The sequence below is a fragment of the Podarcis filfolensis genome (assembly GCF_964270895.1).
Source record: "Podarcis filfolensis genome assembly, chromosome: 13".
Classification (NCBI taxonomy): Eukaryota; Metazoa; Chordata; class Lepidosauria; order Squamata; family Lacertidae; genus Podarcis; species Podarcis filfolensis.
The window spans coordinates 11,585,577-11,601,413 of NC_139615.1; the positions used below are offsets into that span (position 1 = coordinate 11,585,577).

The 15,837-nt window shown below is 40.5% G+C and overlaps 1 protein-coding gene across 1 annotated transcript; it reads right to left on the bottom strand.

Annotated features, from left to right (window-relative positions):
• Positions 1–888: 888 nt before the first annotated feature.
• LOC310747098 (vomeronasal type-2 receptor 26-like) lies at positions 889–15,597 on the bottom strand. The gene is made up of 6 exons (XM_083581432.1): positions 15,419–15,597; positions 12,408–12,534; positions 7,787–7,856; positions 6,225–6,516; positions 2,733–4,931; positions 889–2,417 (listed from the first exon to the last, which is right to left on the bottom strand). The coding sequence occupies exons 1-5, from the start codon at positions 15,560–15,562 to the stop codon at positions 3,885–3,887; spliced, it is 1,680 nt and encodes a 559-aa protein (XP_083437558.1). The 5' UTR covers positions 15,563–15,597; the 3' UTR covers positions 889–2,417; positions 2,733–3,884.
• Positions 15,598–15,837: the final 240 nt, after the last annotated feature.

The following is a 15,837-nucleotide window of genomic DNA, read 5'->3' on the forward strand; positions in this document are numbered from 1 at the left end:
TACAGGTCAGTTGCCAATCTCCCCTTCTTGGGCAGGGTTCTTAAGCAGGTGTTTGCAGACCAGAATCAGGCACTAGGAGGAAACTAATTTTCTAGATCCATTTCAATCGGGGTTGATTAAGGGTATTCCATTAAAGGAATCTGGGGGTGTGGATCTCGTCAAGCCTGGGGAGCAGCTAGGGCAATGCCACAACCCCAGCGGGAACCCAGGGGAGCTCGAGTCGATCCGCATCGGCGGAGCTCCCCCTACTGGTGTTTTGCCCTTACCAGACTTCCTGCAAGGCGGGCAGGAGTCAGATGTAGACTGTTGATGCCAATGCCTAAGCCAATACCACTCACATTCTGTAACCAATAAAGTTGTGGCCTAAATTTTGCCCATTAGCATTTAACCTAAAATTATGTGTCCTTGTGTCTTTATCTTCTTGGGGTGGCTGGGGGACCTTGACACGCAAACTGCTTTGAGCATATTACACTGATCCTGGCCTGACTGTATTGACTGCCAATTAGTTTCCAGGCCCCATTCATGCTGCTTTTGACCTATGAAGTCTTAAACATCTTAGGACTACAGTATGTCTCCCCATATAAACCAACCTGGACCCTGCAATCATCACCTAAGGCCCTTATTTGTGTGTCTCTTCCACAAGAGGTACAGAGAATAGCAACAGAGGAACAGGGCTTTTCTATGGTGGCTCCCCATTTGTGGAATGCTCTCTCCAGGGATGCTCGCCTGGTGCCTTCATTACATATCTTTAGACACCAATTGAGAACCTTCCTCTTTAACCAGGCCTTTGGCTGATTATCATTCAATGGACTTTTAAATGTTAGTGGTTAGTGGGGTTAATGGCTTGTTTTGCTTGTGCTTTGTTTTATTATGTATTTTGACTTTTCATTTTGTATTTTTCATGTTGTGAACCTCCCATTGATCTTTGGATGAAGTTCACAAAATTAATTGATTGATTGATTGATTGATTGATTGATTAAAAATAGGTGGGCGCTGTGGATTGGGAACCTAGCAGTGTCCAGATATTTCTGAATTTCAGCTACCAACAGCCCCAGGAAGTTGGAGGTTTATAGGTTCCTAATTCCTGTAATGGTATAATGCTTGAAAGCATTTAGCAGGCAATAGGCAGTTGAGCTCTATTACTGGAAGCATATTTTCAAGTTGAAATATGCACAGTCATTACCTGATTAAAGCTACTGGGCCAGACAATGTCATCATCTTGAAGAAAGAGGACTTTGGCAGGGGGAGCCTTCGGGTCTATTCTACCCACTTTCACTCTAAGGAAAGACTCATTTATGAAAGTTATCCAGTTTATAACATCAAATCCCGCTACTAATTCCCCTTTTTGGTTGAAGGACACCGTTTCCCCTGCGCTGTTGTTAAATAAGACACCTTTCAGAAAGTGGTGGAGCTAAAAAAGAAAAAGAGTATTACACAGTTCTCAACTCCATGACGTTCTATAATGAAAAAAATAAATACATAAAATCCATTACACTATACAATTGTGCTATTGCACCACATATTTTAGTCCTATCTGCTCCTTAGATAGCATGTCAAATAAGTACCTATGATCACCCGATAGCCTACCAATTGGTAGTGGATAAACTTCAATTCTATTCAAATCTACTTAACCTGGAATTGATTCATCAGCTGGGACAGAGCTTCTACCTGCTTCCTGGCAGGTGAAGACACTTGCTCAGCAGGAGGTAGGGAGAGAAGGCAGCAGAGAGGTCATTATGGTACAAACTGCTAGTGCTGATGTGTTTGAACCACACCAACCTCCTCACCCTCTCACATGGTAAGCAGCAGTGACCTATTTGCTGGGACTCTAGAGTAGCAGCTCCACCCCACCCGACAAGCCACTTCTGTCCCTGGCACTGGTGATATAACAATATTTTGAAAATGTCATTCTGGAAATACTTAAGGAAAGTTTCCGTAAGTTCTAAGCATCTAACACTTTTTAAAATGAATCTATGTGTGTGTGTTGCCAAAAACCTTCCAACACATATCTTTTTGAAGAATATATGGAAGAGTTGAAGTTAGCAACAGCTCCTTTTCAGCTACTATTGTTACTGAAAATAAAATACTGAATATATTCCAATGGTATAAAAGAGGTAGCCAAGGTGCTTTCCAGATGTTGATGACTACTACTCCCATTATTCATGAACACCATCATACTGACGGGCCAACGGAAGTTGAAGTTCAACAATATCTGAAGGGCATGACATTGGCTACCCTTATAGCATAGCAGAATGAGGGAAATAGCTTTTCCAACTTAGTTCACTTTTTAAAGAACAGAAGTAGAAAAGGCAGAATACCAAATGGGTTTCTTGAAAGGAGAAGCCTGTGTGTGTGTGTGTGTGTGTGTGTGTGTGTGTGTAAACCATTGCCATAACAAGATAATGCTCAGGCTTACACTTTTACTGGAGCTGGAGCTAATTAAGGCTTTCTCTGAGACTTTCCGAGACTTTCTCTAGGACTTTTAACTCAAGCCCTTAACTCAAGCTTTATGAATATAATAGCTGCCAAATGACAGAGATAAAATACTGCTGCTGTTAAAAGCTAATAAAAGACTGATAAAAATAATAAAAACCGCATCAACTGATGCAGAGCTCAAGTTGATGCTACCACTAATGACGCTATCTTGAAAACCTGGAGGTAGGCTGTATGAATTGTGCATTGCTTTGTAATGATTTGTTGGGTCTCTGGACCGTAATAAAGATTGATTTGACTTTTAGGTTTGCTTATGCAATATATTAGGTTTTTTAAAGGGTGCTTAACTCATTTCAGCAACTTTTCTCAACCAACCTTTTTTGGACTAGCACACATTTCTAATTTTGAGGAAGTACTATGAGTGCCAGTCACAAAATGGCTGCCATGGGAGCAGGACATAAAATTAGAGAGAATACATTTATTTCTGATCTTTTTAAAAGTTATATGTAGGCTACTACTAGTAGTAATAGTTACATACTCAGTTCCAATATACAACAATGGCATAACATACACACCTGCACACCCTTTAGCACACTAGAAGAACAATTTGATCTTTGAAGTAGTGGGGTTCCATTTTTTAATTAAAGGGCTACCATAGCATTAAAAAATGGCTTCAAAGGATAAAGCATGGCACAGCTATCCTAAAAAAGCTGGCTTCTATACTTAAACACACAGAAAGAGTTCTTTTTTAAAAAAAATCAATCAATCCAGAGTCATAGTAAAGATGCACAGAATTCTTTCTCTCATCAAAAAGAGGCAATATAGAAATGAATGGAGGCTCAGGAACTGAGCGTATAAGAACACAGGAAGCTGCCTGTGTCAGAGCATTGCTCCATCTAGTTCAGCATTTTTACGCTGGCTGGCAATGGCTTTCCAAAGTTTCAGATTTGGGTGTCTCCCAACCCTACCTGGAGATCCTGGGCATTGAACCTTAAATCTTCACCATTGAGACCACTCTTAGTGAGTTGTAAGAACAGTGTGATTCCCTTCATGCAATACATATTCATTAACTAATCACATAATATTATATCTCTTACCAATATATAATGGGTGGGATTCAACAAATGAATGTGAAGCTGACACAAGGACTTTTGCTTGCGTAACAGGGCTTTCCTCCTCCATGCCCCCAAATTAGCTCTAGAGGGCAGGAGAACCCTCAGTGCAAGGGGAGAGGAGATGGATGATAGTCCCATTTGGCAAGCCAAAACGATTGCCCGGACAGAACAATCAGCATAGCACAATGTTGAAATCTTCCCAAAATCGTGAGTTTTATAATATTGACATATACTGATTAGGGACGATAACCAAAACAACCATGATCATCACTGTCATCTTACTGTGAAGAGGAATGCCAATAAACTCATGACAAAAGTACATTTTGGTAGACAACATTACAAGACAAAGGTAGCCAATGTTGTGCCCCTCCAGATGGTGTTGGACTCTAACATACCATCCCTGGCTATTGGACATGCTGGCTGGGGCTGATGGAAGCTAGAGTTGCACCACACCTTCAGGGCACTACTTTGGCTTTGACTGCTCATGAACCCACAAACATTATGAGCTCTTTTGCATTCATCTGACCATGATGTTACCTGCCACAGCTGTTGATTCAGAAGCTTTTGCTTTCCTTGTCTTCTATGTTTAAATTCGGACAGCTGCATGGCATGAAAAGCATGAGCCAGAGCATAGGCAGCATTGTAGATACCATAGCTGTGGACAGTCATGCCTATTTCAAAAACAGATGTAGGAAGAGTTTCCAGCTGCTCCTCCCCAGTGCAATTTTTCTCAAACTGCTTATCTGTCTTCGAGTCGGGGAACAAACAGCTAAATGTCTGCTCCCAGAAGATTTGGATAAATCCATCTTGCTTTCTTGAGGTAGGGCTCTGGTTTTGAATAAATTTCTGGAAGCCCAACACCTTATTTGAGTGAATTGCAAAGGACATAGCACCATGGAGGAAGTCTATATTCCACAGTCTTTGTATGTTGACTGATGTGAAATCCATTGGGGCTGTCATGATCCAGACTTTGGTCTTTGTTGGCAGCCCTTCATATTCTGAAAACTGGAGCAACATCCTCAAAGTCATCATGCCCTGGATTTCACTGTGTAAGACTAATACATTGGCTGTTGCTCCCATGATGACCTTAAGTGTTCCAACTGTTTCATCCACCAATTGATAAAAATCACAGTAAAAAGGTATTGCTGGGAATCTTTCTATAAAGTCAAAGCATATACCACTCTGAGAAAACACGGGAAGCACATTCTGTACAAACTTATTTCCATTGTCATCATCCTGAAAAAGCACTCCAACCCATGTCCATTGGAAATGCTGCAGTAACTGAAGAATGCCCCGATATTGATAGGACCCTTCTGGAAACATCCAGTGAAAGAAAGCTCCTTGATTCTGGTCATTTAACGCAGGAGCAGAACCATATGTGAACTATAGAAAATAACAGAGGGTGGGAAAGATGACAAGCTTATTTCCATACTGAAGTTTCTCTGTTAATGCATACTAACCAATAAAATGGCCAAACAGTAATGCAATGTTTGTCCCCACACGCCAACAAAGTTCCAATCCACATTTCAATGAACACAGCAGAGGAAAAAATATAAGGTACAAGCACACAAATTGTGCCTTTTAAAATGGGGTTATAAGAAAATCCATGAACAACCATAGTTAAGAAGTGCATACTATTTTGATTCAGCACTCATATTGCCTTCAGTAATTGTTCCCTTGTTTTGATGGCCACAGCAAGGAACGTGGCTATATTTTCTTTGGGCTAATAACAACTTATGTAATAAGGAGAATTTCTTCATCTCTCTTATTGTGATGAGATCCCAAAACTACAGTTTTGGCAAATATGTCCTTTACTCCATAGAACAGTCATCCCCAAATCAGTGCTCACCAGGTGTTGACTGACTATTTTATTTATCTTAAAACATTTCTGTACTGCCTTTCATAAAATCTCCGTGTGGCTCTTACAAGTTTACAGTAGGAGATTCTGAGAATACTTGCATTCAGGGTCTGCTTGATGAGATGGTACAGACCCAAGGGGATTGAATCCTATATATCATGGAACTTCTTCAGCCAGCTTTCCACAGACACAAAGTCAAAATAATTTCCTAACACCACTGAGGGCTCATCCATACTGTCATTTATTCCTGTACCTCCAATAAACTTCTGCTGTCCATATGACTTTCTTGTTGCAACACATTCCCCTCCTTTAGTCCATATTTTCTCACACAAGGGGTACTCCAAAAGGAGATGGCATGAGAAAATATGAATGTAGGGAAGGGAAACTGTGGCAAGGCAGTGATTTGGAGGAGAATGTGATATGGACAACAGAGAATTAATGAAGGTACAGAAAGCTTACTATCCACATTAAATGACAGTATAGATAAAACCAAAGCTGCTTGCTTGGAATTAATTTACAACTCAGTGCCCAATAATGTAACACAGTATTGTCTACACTGACTGACAGCAGCTCTCCAGGGTTTCAGGCATAAGTCCTTTTCCATCCCTACCTGGATATGGCTGAAACCTTCTGCCTGAAAACAGATACTAAGCTGGCATCCTTCCCCTAAGATTCAGTTGGCTCCTAATGAGATTGAACATGTAACATCACACTCTAACCAGCAAAACTAACCAGCTCAGTGTTACAGAGCCATAACTAAAAGGAAAGAGAAGAGTCAATGGCTTGTTCAGCTCCCACATTTCATGCACACATCTTACCTGGGGGATCTTGTAGTTGCTCAGGATGGTTGCCATGTGGAAACCTATCTCAGCCTCAGGTCCACCAATGACTGCTATTGTATTGTCCTGACCATCACATTTATAGTTTGGGACTGACCTGTCTTGTGCGGAGAGCAGCTCCAGTGAGGCAAGATAGGTCCAGCTTGGACTGAAATGGCTATTGAAGATGTTCAAGCCTAATGTGACATTTGGTAAAATCAAGGGATTTTCATTGATCTCGTTTATAGCAAATAACAAGGCCAAGAGGTGCTGGTAGTTCTGCGTCAAGATCCTAGAATGAAGAGTTGCAGGCTGCATCACTTTTAGAATATGCTACTTGCTGCATCTCAATTCAATATATAAATAAGTAATAAATAAATATTACTATTCAAGGCTGTGTGTGTGTGTGTGTGTGTGTGTGTTCGGCATGTTTTGGTGTGATAGTTAGAACTCAGTATATATCATTTATTATAGGAAACCTCATACCTGCACTGAACAAGAAATGGAATGTAACTATGGAATGTAACTATGGACTGCAGGGTTTCAAGGGAATCAATGGGGTAAATTGATCTATGATTGCAGGATGCTAGCTAAATCTACTACTACTACCACCACTTCTACTGGTAGCACTAGTACTCCTGCTACTAGTACTCCTGCTACTCCTGCTACTAGCAGCAATTGTAATAATAACAGTGATATAGCTTCAGGGTGGATGGAATAGGTTAATAGCCAACATTAGTCATAATCAGAATAGACTTCACTCTATTGGTTTCAGATGCTCTGCTCTATGACTTAGTTGGCTATAATGCACTGTTTTTCTGGCAAGAGGGGACAATGAGCTGTAGCGTTGCATTTAAAGTGATTTTGCATCACATTGAGAGTAAAGCCAGTATTCACTCGCTAGATAATAGTATCTGGAAGGATGACATGGTGAAAGAATCAAAATAAGTGCTTACACAGTCTGATCAAGCAGTTCCTCAGAGGGATGCTTAGTGAAGCTTATCGGATTGGAGAAAATGTAGATCTGAGAAAGAATGCCGGCAATGAGGAACTCTCCTGCCAGATAATACTTGTGAAGTATAGGAAGGCTGCTGATGGTACAGTTAGCAAGGTGAATATTGCATGATACCTGAGGCATCAGCACTAACGCAACCATCACAAGCCCCACCATCTTGCATGAAAATCTTGCCTCTAGGCATCAGTTCATTACTTATAGTTTGCTAGTTGCTAGTAGAATTATCTGAGGAGAAGATTAGGCACAATCCTAGTTGATTGAATAATTACAGGGAGGATAATCATCTCTTGGCTATAGCATGCTCTATGTGCCATTGCAGACAACACAGACCTCTCATATCTCAACAGGATGCTGATCTCATCGCTGTGGTGGCAGGGTGTGGTTGGGTTGGAAGGTTCCTTGGCAAACAGCCTCTGGCAGGGCCTACCTTTGGCCACCCTCCTACATTGTTACAACCCATCTCATGGGACACCATTTTAAACTACAAGGCCTCAGAGAAACACTGCGTAAGAGGATTGCAGGAAATGAAAATGACAGCTAGACCCACCCAGTTGTCCAGACGTTGCCAAGGAAAACATGTTTTTCATAGTTCATTAAAATTCTCCTCTGATCTCCACCTAGAGGAACAGAAACAGTATGCAGAGAGACCAAAATAGAAAACAGTGTTGCAAGAGCTATATTTCTGGGGGTGGAGTAAAACATTTATTTATTAATTTATGAAATTTCTTGGCTGCCCTTGACCTTAAGTTCACAGGGCAGGTCACAACTATATAATCAGGTAACATAAAAATCTAATAAAACTAGCAAATGAATGTACATTTAAAAAAACAACAACCCAGCAGTGGTCCCACATTCCAGATTGTCATTCAGCTTTTCAAATCTAGAATGCTTTTGCATTCAGTCATCAATTTTAATTGTCATGGGATATCTGGGGTAGCTCAGATGGTACGGCATCTCGGGGTTGTGGGTTCAAGCTCCAGGTTGGAAAAAGATTCCATTGCAGGGGGGTTGGAACAGATGATCCTCCTTATCCCTTCCAACTCTACAATTCGATGATTCTATGACATACTGAAAGTTTTTCATGCTGTACAGCCATTTCAAGAACTGCACAGTGTTAAACTCTGTTACAGTAGTAGCAGTAGTAATAGTAGTAGTAGTAGTAGTACAACAACAACAACAATTATCACCATCATCCTGGAAAAGTCACTATTGGCCCCCAAATAGGAAAGCTCTGAAAATCAATATATGGTGGAAAGGAGTCAATAGAATAGTAGAGATACAAGTTTTGTTAACCAAAACCGAAATACTTATCTGGCCAGACTCTGGAGCACAATAAATAGTATATGCTTAAATCTGCATATCTATGGCATACTCTATTTTGATGACCTAGGTAAAAACCATATTAGCTCTTATATGCTGCAAAGTTTAATAATAACAAATAAAGAAATACAGAATTAACTAGGATATATTTTCCCCTACTTCTTAATTTATGATGGCAGCTTTCACCCAACTGCAAATAATAATAATAATAATAATAATAATAATAATAATAATAATAATAATTCCTCCCTCATTTGGCTGGGTTTCCCCAGCCACTCTGGGCGGCTTCCAAAAGAATATTAAAAACACAACAAAGTATCAAACATTTAAAACTTCCCTAAACAGGGCTGCCTTCAGATGTCTTCTAAAAGTCAGATAGTTGTTTATTTCCTTGACATCTGATGGGAGGGCGTTCCACAGGGCGGGCGCCACTACCGAGAAGGCCCTCTGCCTGGTTCCCTGTAACCTCACTTCTCACAGTGAGGGAACCACCAGAAGACCTCAGTGTCAGGGTAGAGACGCTCCTTCTGGCTGAGGCTATTTAGGGCTTTAAAGGCCAGCACCAACACTTTGAATTATGCTCGGAAACATACTGGGAGCCAATGTAGGTCTCAGGACCGGTGTTATATGGCTTGACCTAATCCCCAGATTTCCTAGGCACTTTATCCAAAACTGCAGGCAGAATCCCCACCCCCTGTGTTTTTTTCTGGGGCTACTCAAGGGTGCGCACTGCCCAAGCCCAACACAGATATCCCACCCTGGGACCCAAATGCATGCTTCGTTTGTCTTTCTAGTTAACCATCCCTGCACAAGCTAATATAACAGGCAGAGAAGCAAGCTTTCAAACACATCAAACTATCTTATTTTATTTTAATAAAGCCAGTGTGGTGTAGAGTTGGAACAGAACCTGGGAGAGTTCAGGGTTCAAATCCCCATTCAGCCATGAAGCTCACTGGGTGACTTTGGGGAGCCACTTTCTATCAAACTAATATACCTCACGGGGTTTTGTTGCATCAGTATGCTGATGACCAGAGCCCATGAGGCCGGGTGAAGCACTTGCCTCAGGTGGAGAAGCACAAGAGGTGTCACTCTGTCCTCTCCACCACAGTGAAAAATTGCTCCAGGCTGTGTATAAAGGCATGGACCTCTGTGCACTAACTGATTCAGGCTATGAATGTCTAGATGACCTGTTTCGGCAATTTTTAAATAAAAAAAACACACACAAGAAAAAACATGTCAGGGATGTTCCCATTCTGATAAGCAGTGAGGGCTCTGAAGAGGAGGAAGGGCAAGCTGAGGGGAGTAGAAACTTGAGCCTTTCACACAGCAAGAGCGAAATAAGCCTCTCTCGCTCTGAAATGTTGCCTGTCAGTTCTCAAAGCAACGGAGAGCTGACGAAGATAACAGAACTGGCTGGAGGAGAACAGGCAGGGGTAGAGTCCACTCCAGGACTGGCCATCCTAAGACCAGAAGGAGGACAGACTGGAAGAAGGTGGAGTAGAAAGTGGAAAGTACCCTGCCTTGGCAGGAAACAATAGTTGAGTCAACTGACTCTGACAGAGATGGATGAGTTAAGGAAGCTCTGACTGCTGAATCCTGTAATTGCTGAATAAATCTGAAAGTAATAAAGCTGACAGTGTGCTGTGACTTGTGTGAGACGTACTAAACCTGACAAAACACTACCAGGCAGAGGCAATGTGGCAGTCTCATAAATGGATCCACAGGGCTCTGATTTCTGAACTGGACTCAGGATCCAATTGAATCAGATGAATCCACTATAGAATCCACCTTCTGTGGAATCCTCTTCCACCCCTCGGATTCTGGGAAACTTACAAAGAAATTGGGCAGGTTTTTATACCATAGGCAAAGTCAACTACTAGAATTTGTTTAGTGTGTGCTACTTTCTTCTTATTAACATATCTTTGTTGTTCAGCTCAGGCCTCAGAATAATGATATAACATTTGGGGGAAAAGATGCAGCCCAGTAAGCCAACACTGGAGGTCAAGATGGAGAAGATCTCAACTGCCACCATGTATTTTCCCTTTGTGCTCAAGTAGGTTGGAATGAAGGACAGCCAAACACTGCAGAAGACCAACATGCTGAAGGTGATGAACTTGGCTTCATTGAAACTGTCTGGCAATTTCCTAGCTAGGAAAGCCACAGTGAAGCTGACAAAGGCAAGTACACCCATGAAACCCAGGACGGAGTAAAACATGGTGACAGAACCTTCATTGCATTCCACTATAATTTCTTCAGGCATGGAGTTCATGTCAGATTCTGGGAATGGAGGAGAGGTTGCAAGCCATACACTGCACATTGTGGCTTGATTAAGAGTGCAGGAAAGAACAATGGAAAAAGCCAGTCTATTGCCCACCCACTTCCTCATCCTGGACCCAGGCTTGGTGGCCATGAAAGCCAGAAACACTATGATGGTTTTGGCCAAAACAGAAGAGACAGCAACTGAGAAGATGACACCAAACTTGGTTTGTCGAAGGAGACACATCACCGTCTGAGGTTGCCCAATGAAAAACAGAGGGCAAAGGAAACAGAGCAGGAGGGAGATGAGGAGAGTATAGGTGAGGTCCCGGTTGTTGGCTTTGACTATGGGAGTGTCCTTATGCTGAATGAAGACCCAAAGCACCAAAGTTGTAATGGAAGAAAAGGAAAGTGCCAGAATGGCCAAACTGGTCCCCAAAGGTTCTTCATAAGACAAGAAGCTAATACTTTTGGGAATGCAGGAATCTTTATTGATATTTGGGTATTGTCCTTCTGGACATAGAAAGCAGTCCGCCATGTCTGAAAAAGATAGAAATCTTTATTGTACATAGAATCCCACATTGTAGCTTACTGTACTAATCAACCTGGTTCGTCAAAATCTGTAAGAGACATGTGCCATCTCAATAGGGTTCTACAAGCAAGTATGTTCCAAAAGCAACCAATGGTGTAGATCTCCTTTAATCAAAGGAAATTCAACCAAGCACTGAAGCTGTCTCTCTTATTGGAGAGCAAATGCACTGTAGTCGTGTTAGACTAGAGGTGTTTAGAACTGTGTCTATCCTAAAAGAAATGTCCTATCAGCCTTGAAGCTCACTGAGTTATCTTACACCAACAACTATGTCTCAGACTAACCTTCTAGCAGTTCCCTCACTGCAAGAAGCAAAGTTACAGGGAACCAGGCAGAAGGCCTTCTCGGTAGTGGCGCCCGCCCTGTGGAACACCCTCCCTTCAGATGTCAAGGAAATAAACAACTATCTGACGTGTAGAAGACATCTGAGGGCAGCCCTGTTTAGGGAAGTTTTTAATGGCTGATGTTTTAATGTATTTTTAATCTCTTGTTGGAAGCCGCACAGAGTTTCTGGGGAAACCCAGCCAGATGGGTGGGGTATAAATAATAAATTATTATTAAAATATTATTATTATTTTTCAACCCAACCATCTCTCATTAATATGTTTCTGGTATTTATAGTGTTACTAATGTGTTGTATGTTGCACACTGATTTGTTATATTTTCTTTGAAAGTGTAGTTATAAATGTGCAAATAAAATAAATAAAATTAACACCCAGAATCTATGCATAGTTGTTCATTAGTTTCAAACCAGGTCTCAGATAATTTCAAATAGGAATCTGAAGACATAAATTTCCATTTAGTTTGGTTAGGGTATGATATTTTTCATTATTTCCATCAAGCTGTTGAACTGACCACTCTTTGTTAAGCATGAACATATCACTAGGTGTATCCTACTGTAACCTTTTGTCAGCACACACCACCCCTTTAGGATTCTGAACAACCTTTTTGATAGAAGGCAGGTGACTATAAGCTGATAAGTTTTGGAAAAGGCTTCTCTTACCCTTTTCATTGGAGATCTTTCCTACTGGACACGGGAGGCAATCGTAGCAGCAAACTTGTTCACCTTCTTTCTTGGTCTTACGATAGCCCAAATGGCAATTGTCATTACATATGGAAAGGGGAACTGCCTGTTCATAGATGAAAGAGATAAAGGTTTAAGGATTCAGAAAGTATGTATCTGCCTTTCTGTTTTGAAAATGCAACAACAACAACCAGATCCTATTGAATATTTAAATAATGGTCCAATGCACCCCAAAAGAAACATAGACCCTACCTGGTTGAAACTTTTAGACCACACAATAGAATCCTCACAAATGTTGAACACTTTATCAGGAGCAGCCTGTGGGTCTATCCTTCCAATTTTGACGCTAAGAAAGGACTGGTTGGGGAATACAATCCAGTTTCTAATATCAAATCCAGCTCCTATTTCCCCATTTTGGTCAAAATAAACCTTTTCATTCACACTGTTATTAAATGAGACTCTCCTGAGATACTTGTGGACCTTAAAAAAACACATGCATAATTATGATCCAAGTGATATACCTTGACCACTAACTGTGTTGTCTTTTTATATTATTATTAGTATTTGTAATCAGCCTTTATTGAGGATCTCGGACAACAGAAACAGTAGTAATATATTTTTTTTAAAGATAGAGATACTTCTCCCCCCTTCCTCATTCATATTATTAAAAGCCCAAGTCAACTAATAAAGTTGAATATTGTAATATTCAGGACAGATAAGCACAAGTATTTCCTCCTCAAATACAAAAGAATTCATAATCATAAATTTTGGTTATTGACACCACTGGAAAAGCTTTAAAAGGGGACACGACAAATTTGTGGTGCATAAGGTTTCAAATAAGTCTTCTCATAATGGCTATATACTACTTTGGGGTTCAGAGTCACAGTGCCTCAGAATATCATGGGCAGCAGTGGGAGTTGACTGCTGATCTACTGTTAGACTTTCTGTAGGTATCTGATTGGCTATTGTAGGATATTGGATGCTGAACTACATACACCAGCAAAGTTCATTTTCTGCATTTAGAAGACAAGAAATACTTAGGAACAAATTTAGCATTAAGCCCACTCCACATGCTGCAACTCCCAACCTGATCCCAAGGTTTTGATAACTTGCTTAAAATAAACAAACAAACAAACAAACAAACAAACACTAATTGTAAATGTTATCATGTGTTTGTAATAACATGCAACTTTGCCATTAAGTTATACCCTTTCAGAATGACCAGCTAATCAAATCTGATACTAGCTGTTGTAAAATGGGTGATAAATCAAAGGTAACAGTTTTCAGCCATCACATGCAGATTTAACAGAGAGGAAGAGTGATATATATAAGACAGACATACTGAGGTCTATCAATATAATAGTGAGTGCTCTTGTTTTCACCTGTTCAAACAGTTACCTGCCATGGATGGTGATTCAGAAACTTCCAGTTACTTCCACCCACCATTGGTCTGTGTTTAACTTGGGATGGATGCATGTCATGCAAAGCATGGGCCAAAGCATAGACAGCATTGTAGATGCTATAGCTGTTGCCACTTATGTTTGGGTCAAAAAGAGGCTCAGAAAGAGTCTCCGGCTTCTCGTATCCAGTGCATAATTCCATATCTTGACCATCTGTCACAGAGTTGGGGAAAAGGCATTTGAATGCATATTGCCAGATATCCCTGATAAAGCCATCTTCTGAATCTACAACTGGATTTCTCATCTGAAGGAATTTCTGGAATCCTAACAACTCTTGAGAATGAATTGCAAAGGATAAAGAACCATCAATGAAGTTTGCTTTCCATCTGCTTTGATGCCCAACTGATGAGAAGTCCATCTGGGCTAGCATAATCCAGACTTGACCACTTAATTTCACTGGTATATTCAATTCAAACATGTAAAGTAGTGTTGTCAACATGATAATATTCTTGACATCACCATGCAAGATAAACACGTTGGCAGTGCTTTCCATTATAACTTGATTACCCTTATTCACCTCTTTCAGCATATTTATAATGCCACTGGAAAAGGATAGGTTGGGGAATCTTACTATGAAGTCAAAACAGATCCCATTCAAGGAAAAGAGGGGAAGTATGACATTTACAAATCTTTCTCCAGTCTCATCATCCTGAGAGCAAATCACTCCAATCCACGTCCACCTAAAAAACAGCAGCAGTTTGAGGATTCCCCTATATTGATGGTTTTCATTTGGAAACATCCGGTGGAAGAAAACAGCTTCAGTTACATCATTTATTTCTGGAGTAGCACCATAGGTAAGCTAAGTAAAAGAAAAAGTGTGGCCGAGAAGTAGAGCATGTGCATTTATTTCCATATTAAATTATACAGATATGATTTCTTGATAACAGCAAAAGCAGAAAAAACTTATGGTTGGCTGCACATGTCCCATATTAACAATGATTCCGGATCATACACTGTGTAAAAAGTTACCCATATGTTTTTACCTTAATGAAATAGATTCCACCACAAAGGTTCTATTATGGAGAACATGAAGATAGACAATTGCAGTACATGTAACCACCAGGAGGGGTTCCTCCAAATAAGTCAGTGAATGGGGATGTTCATATGACAGTAAGATGACCCAAGGTTGTAGACAGAACTGTTTGACCATTGTTAAAAAGTAGCATATGTATACCGGATATTTTTTAAATAAAAAAATCATATGAATCAATAAACCTTTCCCCCTATTTCATGATTAACTGCAGCATGCAAGTTATGCCTTTCTGCAGAGCTTTCCAAACTGTGTGTCACAATAGGTTAGTGAGTTGGCTGCATGGTGTAGGTGTGTTGCATGATATGTGTCCATATCTCTTATAAGAGGTTGGTTTTACCTCCGGTTTCCTAGTAAAACTGAATTATTTTGTTGCAAAATGATGAACTTTCCAACATGGAACATTTGGAAAGCTCTGCCTTTCTGTTTGTATAATACAATTTTATATCCGCAAACCACAAAAAGAGATGTATTAATAAACTCCCATGAGCACATCTTACCTGGGGAATCTTGTAAATGCACAGATTAGCTGCCATGTGAACACCAACATCAAAACTGGGTCCCCCAATGACTGCTACTGGATTGTACTGGGTGTCACACTTGAAGTTAGGGATGCATTTTCCATGTGCAGAAAGAAGTTGCATTGAGGCATGGTAAGTCCAGCTTGCACTGAAATAGCTATTGTAGATGTGAAATCCCAGGGTTATATTAGATAAGAGCTGTGGATTGTCATTAATCTCTTTTACAGCAAATACCAAGGCTACAATGTGCTGGTAGCTCTGAAGCAACATTCTGCAAAGAAAGGCAAAGTGTGTGTCATAGATCATCTCCTCCAGAATAAGGCATTTAAAAGTATGTATCACATCTATTTATTGTTACAAACGTTGGGTGCCTCCCTCTTTCTCTGCCATGCGGTAGG